This window comes from Stegastes partitus, unplaced genomic scaffold (genome assembly GCF_000690725.1).
Source record: "Stegastes partitus isolate 25-593 unplaced genomic scaffold, Stegastes_partitus-1.0.2 Scaffold401, whole genome shotgun sequence".
NCBI classification, from domain to species: Eukaryota; Metazoa; Chordata; class Actinopteri; family Pomacentridae; genus Stegastes; species Stegastes partitus.
Genome location: NW_007578132.1, coordinates 413001 through 421303, shown reverse-complemented (window position 1 = coordinate 421303; position 8303 = coordinate 413001). Strand labels below are relative to the sequence as shown.

The window sequence follows — 8303 nt, the reverse complement described above, 5'->3', positions numbered from 1 at the left end:
AGGATGAGGAGGAGGATGAGGAGGATGAGGAGGATGAGGAGGAGGATGAGGAGGATGAGGATGAGGAGGAGGAGGAGGAGGAGGAAGATGAGGAGCAGGAGGTGGAGGAGGAAGATGAGGAGGATGAGGAGGATGAAGAGGAGGAGGATGAGGATGATGAGGAGGAGGAAGAGGAGGATGAGGATGAGGAGGACGAGGAGGAGGAGGAGGGGGATGAGGAGGACGAGGAGGAGGAGGAGGAGGAAGAGGATGAGGAGGATGATGAGGAGGATGAGGAGGAGGAAGAGGAGGATGAGGATGAGGAGGATGAGGAGGAGGAGGAGGGGAATGAGGATGAGGAGGATGAGGATGATGAGGAGGATGAGGATGAGGAGGATGATGAGGAAGATGAGGAGGAGGAAGAGGAGGAGGAGGATGAGGAGGATGAGGGGGAGGAGGCGGAGGATGAGGATGAGGATGAGGATGAGGATGAGGAGGATGAGGAGGGGAATGAGGATGAGGAGGATGAGGATGATGAGGAGGATGAGGATGAGGAGGATGATGAGGAAGATGAGGAGGAGGAAGAGGAGGAAGAGGAGGAAGAGGAGGAGGAGGATGAGGAGGATGAGGGGGAGGAGGCGGAGGATGAGGATGAGGATGAGGATGAGGAGGAGGATGAGGATGAGGAGGATGATGAGGAAGATGAGGAGGAGGAAGAGGAGGAGGAGGAGGAGGATGAGGATGAGGATGAGGATGAGGATGAGGATGAGGATGAGGAGGAGGAGGATGATGAGGATGAGGATGAGGATGAGGATGAGGATGAGGAGGATGAAGAGGAGGAGGAGGATGAGGATGAGGAGGAGGAGGGAGTAACCTTTGCTGGTTTGTGTGTCTGAGTTGTAACCGTGAAGGAAACTAGAATCGTCAGTGAGTCTGAGAGATGAACAGAAAACATGAGGAAGGAGGAGGAAGATGCTGTTGGCATTAAATACAACAAACCCTGAAGCTCGGAGGAGGAAGCACATGAAACCAAGCAGAGGAGGGAAGATTGAACCACAGAGAGTCCAGAATTAATAACAGAGCTGTTCAAAGTCTGACACGGTGGGCCCTCCCTCAGACAAAAGCCAGCAGCTCCTCCCAACATGACACGACTAAAAATAAAGTCCTGGGCTATAAACAGCTCCTGATGGCTGAACAGGCAGCTGCCACCGGATCACTTTGGGTCTGAAAACTACTTAAAAACTCCATGATTCTGCTTCTCAGGTTAGAAGGAGTGTCTTTTTTTGGTAAAATTTTCCAAGCAGATTTATGAAAGCTTGATTACAGTGGAAACCAAAAACAGGAAGTTCACGGTTGATCTAAAAATACGTGAATCGTACAAGACGTGAGAACGTGAACGGAGTAGACAGCGAATCACAGAGACACTTCTTTCTGGGTGCTCCATCCTGCATGCTCAAACAAACAGCCGCAGCCACTGAAACCATCCATCCATCATCTCTACACCTTAATCCTCACCAGGGTCATGGGGGGCGGAGCCTATCCCAGCTGACTCAGGGTGAAGGCAGGTTCACCTGGACAGGTAACCAGTCTATCACAGGGCTACACTTATAAATATACATACTACAAATACATCACTACACTGTCGCTTCAGTTCAAACTGAAGCTCTGTTTATTTTATTCTTTATTAAGATGGTATTTGAACAAACTGCTTGCAGACCAGCAACATGTTTGGTTTCCTGCTTCAGAATGTTCACCAAACCAGCTCTCCACCTGCCTCGCTGGTAAAGGGTAAGAAAGAGAACAAACATGAAGTGACTCAAAGGCAAAGTCACTTCTGATTGTGCAATAATCAGAGAACCCAAAAGACGAGAAGATTAGTTGGGACCAAATAACAACACAACCAGGAAAGCTGCATAATTATTATTGTTACATCGGTTAAATCATAAAGACCTAATGTGTGCTTTATATCAGCAATGTTGAGACGTTATTGGAAAGTTAACATCCGTGTGAATAACATCTCAGTTTGAAGAGTCTGAGCAGTGATGGTAAAGACTAATGCCATCACATGAGGCTCGTGGTTTCCTTTGACAGTAAATGGAATTCACCCTGAGTATCTGCATGCTGGACAGTCAGGCAGACAAAACAAAAGTCGTGTCTTCATTTGAGGAGCTGATGTCATCAAAACCTTCCAGTATCCAAAGGATGTATGTTCTGGACTAAACCAGAACCCACATGGCTGCATCTGCATGTCCCTGTGCGTCCAACAGGCTTCTGCTTTATTTCGTATGTGTTTATTCATAAGGGCATGTGAGGCAATGATGTCGTCATCATCAGGTACAAAACACTCTGACAGGTGTTGGGCTGCTGACACCTTATAGACAAACAATACGTCTCTTCATTGTTGATATGACACCAGAACATTGAGTGCTCAGCATCCAAAACTCAGTCACAAAGCTCAAGGTGTACGTTCAGGAGATAAACGTCCAAAGGCACCAGATAGCTCCACAGTGTGTGACCAGGAGAAGACTGGCAGAAGTTGTCTTACCTTAGCCAACTGTGAGTTTACCCATTTTGTGAAAGTCTTCTTCTGAACGTCTTCTCTTTCATCTGCCAGGAGAAAAGAAAACCAGAGTCAGTAAAGAGGAACCGCACAGATCCGTGTCCGTGTGCGGTTCTGTGATGCAATGAGGCTGAATCAGAAAGTACATCAGATGTACAGCAGCAGTTTGAAGGAGCATGAAGGAAGCACACAGACTCTTCTGGTAAATATCAAAATACATCAGCTCCAGCTTGACTGTGATTCTAAATACACACAGACATATGTGTGTGTGTGTGTGTGTGTGTGTGTGTGTGTGTGTGTGTGTGTGTGTGTGTGTGTACAGACTCCGGCCTCCCTGTCACAGACACAGCAGACATAAGTGGTGCTTAGCATGATAACAGGCTCCTCTAATGTTGCTCAGGGCTAATTGCATCCTCATCATATCAATCAGCGTGCCACTTCCAGGCCTCCACCGTCACACCACAAGCTGGAGGAAGTCAGCACAGCTTCCCCTTGTTCCTCTCACTGAAGCACTTCTTTCAGCTAGTTGACACTCTGAAGTGTGATCCCAGTCCTCGTGGAGCTGTTTATGAAACAGAACCAGATGCTGCTACAACCTAAAACCATTCTGCTCTTCCTCAGTGTGTTTTGTTCTTTCAATTATTTACTGAGCGCACATGTTATTACTTTTATCCAGGCCGTAGCTTGGAATAAAACTCATTCTTAAAGTTGTTCCTGCTTTGCAGAATAATCTAATCAGGCTTTTAAAAGCTCTAAATCTGTAGCAGAGACTTCATAGAAAAGAAAGCAATTTGGCAGAAGTGAACCGATTAAAACTACTGAGTTAAATGATGAACAGTATGGACATGAGCAAATACCGCCAGCCGGTGACCTTCTAGCTGTGAGGCGATGGTGCTAACCACTGAGCCACCTTGCACACAACATGGCAAAGTAGAAAAACAGATGACAGGATAGCTGAGCCATACGGTCCTTGTGGCCAAGACAACCAGTACCACAGACAGCTTTCACCACCACTGTGGGGGATCCCAGGCCCCTCTTTCATAAATAGTCAAGACAGTCATGATAACCATTGACAGCTGCTCTGACACACTGACTTCATATCAGACCCACATCCTGCAGCGTGGACGCAGCATCACAGGTGTTCTCTACAACGACCATCACAGCCGTCTGAAACTACATCTGAGCTGTTATCAACTTGCAGCTTCTTGTTCTCCTGCAGTTGACAATTGGCACAATGACTGAGCTCTCTCAGGCCTCAGTGAGAAAAAGGAAAACAGACTGTGTGGAAATGCAAGGCCCGCTCACGGTCTTCTATCTGAAATGTCAACTGTGTCAAACAAACAGCTCCACTCTTACAGCTCAAGGGCCCAGCATTTTCCACCGTAATTGGTTTCCAAAAGGCCAAAATGTGCAGATTTTTTTTTCCAACTAACTGAACTGCATTTAAAATGGATTTAATAAGTGAAAGAAGCCACAGTGGCAGGCTCACCAGAATACTAAAGGTAAAAGAGAGACTCACTGAGACACTGAAGGCTTAAAAATGATTTGAATGAAAATCAAACTGTTTGTTTTTCTGCAGTAGAACCGTGCGGTCCAGCGGGTGGCGTGCATCACAATGGAAACGATGACACGATGACTTATAATAACGCCTCTCTTCCGCCTCTCTCATTTGACTGGAAATGGGGTCACTTCTCATTATTGTGGATAATAAATTACACTCTCATCGTCAAACAGAACACCAGGTTAAACATTACAGCAGCCCAGCTAGCGGCACTCCTTCAGCGCGTGTCTGTGTGTGTTGACACGGGCCAGGAACTGACTAATGGAGCTGATAATGAAACTTCTCCTTTAATTAAAAGGTCCCACGTTGAGCAGTGCACCGTAGTGAGACGCCGGACACACACACACACACACACACACACACACACACACACACACACACACACACACACACACGTAGCGGCAAACACAACCACGCGTGTTTGGATGTGAGATAACGGCACACCGTGCAGTAAAGCATGAACACAATGGAAGCGTGTAGCGGACACTCCTATCCAAGCAGGTAATCCATCCACATCCAGGGCCGGGAACAGAGACCACGGCGGTCTTCAGCTCACTCCTGTAACTTTAAATTATTTACGCTGGGATGACTAAAACACATCTTTGCTCCAACAAACTGTGCATGTTGGTTCTTCCATAGATCTGTTCTATGTGCTAAAGCTGTGGATGGAACAGCTGTAACACATCATCAGTGACAGCAGACTGTTGAAAGACGATGCTTTCTGTTTCTGCAGTCTCCTGCTTTGTCAAACATATGCAAACACCTGCATGTGTGCTTAGAGGGTTCCTCGGCTCTTAATGGGTTCTCAATACAAAGCACAGACTGGACATCAGTGGAACAGACTTTTAGATCACGTAGCTCAATCATCTTCTTCAGGCCATGGACCTCTAAGTGGAGAGAAACTAGTTCAGGACTTCCTCCTAACTGCTACATAAAGTCCAGTCGTGACTCGTTAATCTGACACTAAATGTAAAACCTTCTTCTATGTGGGATATCAAGGCTGTCGGATTGTCCAGACGGAGGTCCAGATACGAGGAGGGCTTGATGCTGGAAGGCTCATTAGTTGTTCATTATTGTTATAATAACTAGTAGGACTGGTCCCAGTAGAACTTTCTGCTCTCTGGATGTTCAGGCCCAGTTCATGATGACTATCAGCGTGTGCAAATGTGTATAATCACGTGTGTGCTGTCAGACAAACTGAATGAGTGTGTGAGGGCTGGTGGGGAGGGCAGGGGGCAGTCAGGGATCTGACAGGAGACAGAATAGTCCTTCTAAATTGTTGTTCTGCTCCTGAAACGTGCAGCAGATTCACACACAGACTTATGCATGAACACAGACTCATGACGCCTCCACAGCAGAGACTTCAGCGTTACTACATTATGTGGCTCTGGGAGAGGTGACAGAAAGACGAGAGGTGGAAGAATGATGTGGTGAAGACAAGGAAAGAAGAAAATAAATGAAATCCTACGAAAAGAAGAAAACTAAAAGTCCGCCAAGAATTGAGACAAAACAGGACAGAGGAGAGATGAAGAGGGACGGAGAGGAGAACTGGAAAACTGAAAGAGGTGAAGAGAGAGACAAGAACGGAACCAACACAAAGTAAAAACCAGAAAACAAGACGGAGGATGTCCTGAAGCAGGTTGTCACGGCCAGGGGCGGGTCTACACAACATCCTGATTACTGGAAGTCCTTCTGCCAAACTGAGAAGCAGCTGTTTCAATGCATGATGTTTCCACTCAGTGGGTCTCTGTGGTCACATCACAGTGAACACCTGTACAGAACACACACAGACCGTCTTCATCCGGTCTGGTTCCTCTGACACTCATCTCTCCATCAGTACCAGCTGTTGGTGTTTTTAGTTTGTCTTGACAGAATTTAGGGGGCAAAAGTTTATCATATGAACCAGCTTTGAAACATAAGCTTCATAAAAAATGTTTCTAATAATATCCCAAAATGTGCTTAAACACCTACGTCTGAACCATCACCTGGAACACCCACCTCATAAACACCTGACCTGTGCTGTTTTAAATGTGTCACACAGACATTGGTGACTTGATGTGAGCTGAATGGAAGCTGAACTGCTGACAGGCTGAACATTAAACTATGAATCTGCGTATTTTAGCTGCTGTTTCGAACACACATCATCTCAATCTGACATCACACTGACGCTCCTTCATCTCTCCGCCGGCTCACAGCGCTGACATACAGTTCACTTATAATCTCACAGCGATAAATCCTTGTAATTAAAAAAAAAACCCGTCCAATGCTATCTTACACTCCAGCATGCTGTTATTAAATCTTCATCATCGTGTTTAATATGATACAAGTTGTTCTAATACAGCAAAGCTTCCCAGAGAGGAAGGGCCTGAATCACACTCAGACGAAATCTGATGGTCTGTCTGGCGCTACATGTCATCTACATGTCAGATATCAGCCTGAAGATTACGTAGAACCTGTACTTATCCTCCTAAAAGGCAGATCTAAAAGCATGAAGGCATAATTCACAGTAACTGTCTGATCCATCATGGAGGCCACTCTCACCCGGCTCGTCAGTGTCACGCCATGTTTGCCACTGTTTTGGCACCAGCTGCCAAGCAACGGTCACGGCTATCAGCCACAGAAGGAATATCAGACCAAATCCAATTAGATCAGGTCATTACTGAGAAATGAGACTGAGAGGAAGTGAGGGAGGATGAGGAAGGAGATAGCTGACTGATAGAGAGGCAGGAGTGCAAACAGCTGAGAAGAAGAAGGAACGAGAAAGACGGAGCGACACGGAAGAGAAAGACGTGACAGCAGGAGAGAGGAAGATGATTAGAAAGTGAGGGCATGGATGACAGCATTTTGTCTTCAGCAGAGGCCCAGATGGGCTGAACCCCTGCCATACAAGTTGTGAATATGTGTGTGTGTGTGTGTGTGTGTGTGTGTTTGCTGTCGAGGAAATACTACATTTACAGGCTCCAGAACGTGGAGCTGATGCCTATCATGTGCAGCCAGACGGCCCGGAGAGAGGAAGACGGAGAAAAAATACTCCAGACCTTTTCTCTGCATTATTAAAAACCTGCCGTCCAATCACAGCAGAGCATGTGAAGTGTTCAGACTAAACTCAGAATCCAAGAAACTCAGACTTTTTGCTTCTCATGCAGACAGACAACAACAAAAACACTGAAACAACAATGATAAATAACAGCACTAATCGTGGAGGACACTGTTTCCTGTCCTGATTTTTATTATATATTACTGCTGCATTAATGTTCATGTTGTGTTTCACTGCTGTTTATGTTTCAGGTTGGGATAGTTTGAGCTACTCTATATACTACAGAGTGAGTAGTTTAATGCACAGGAATGAGTCATACTGCTTGACAAGTACAAGGTACTGAGTAAATGTACTGTAGTTACGTTCCACCACACAACAAGGCTCTACGTTGCAAACATGCAGCAAAATGACTCGAGCTGATTGGACGCTGAGCAGCAGTGTTGTTATTAAAAGCCATCCTCTCACACATTCTGTCCTTTGGGCTGATCGGACCGAACACATCAGCCTCATGTGTGGATGAAAACTGGTCGCTCTATCTGCACAAGTCAGCGATCCTCCAAGGTCAGACCCAGTTACATTTCTGTACTGAATTCAAGACTGTCTGAACAGCATGCGTCACATTAGGAGATGGCTCTAGACATGTTCCAGGCATGTCTGAATGAGACCCCCTGGAATCATCTTGTGAGGCTCATGTGGGTCCCGACCCCCAGTTTGAGAACCACTGCTTTAACAGACCAATGAAGGCAGCAATGTGAGGTGGAGTTCAGTCTCATTTATGAACTTTTGTTTTTTAGCTCCGCCCAAAACCCAAATCCAAACCAATGAAATCAAGGTTCATCCCAAACCTGACATTTAGAGCGTTCAGATCACAGCGGCTGGGATTAAAAGTGGAGAGATGATAAGTCAACTCCAACATGGAACAGGAAGAAAAGGGAATGGAGGAGCAAGAGATGAAGAAAGATTAATAAACTAAACCCAGAGCAAATGCAACAGGAGGAGAATAAACTGTTAAAGTGAATAAGAGAGATGGTAGAATGATGAAATAAAGGCTGGAAAGAGGAGAAGTGGAGAGAGAGCAGCAACGACAGAGAAGCACTGGAAGAGAGACGTGGCTGGTCTTTGATAAACCTGAAAACATGAGAGAAGCTCCTGTTAAACTGTACATC

General features: G+C 45.9%; 1 protein-coding gene across 1 annotated transcript in view; it reads right to left on the bottom strand.

Annotated features, from left to right (window-relative positions):
* The window catches only part of LOC103359867 (dystrophin), a gene marked incomplete at its 3' end in the record, with an annotated part of 141803 nt that overhangs the window by 63003 nt on the left and 70497 nt on the right, over window positions 1–8303 (bottom strand). The window contains exon 2 of the mRNA XM_008285418.1: window positions 2525–2586. Within this exon, the coding sequence (XP_008283640.1) occupies window positions 2525–2586 (62 nt within the window). The remainder of the gene's footprint in view (window positions 1–2524; window positions 2587–8303) is intronic.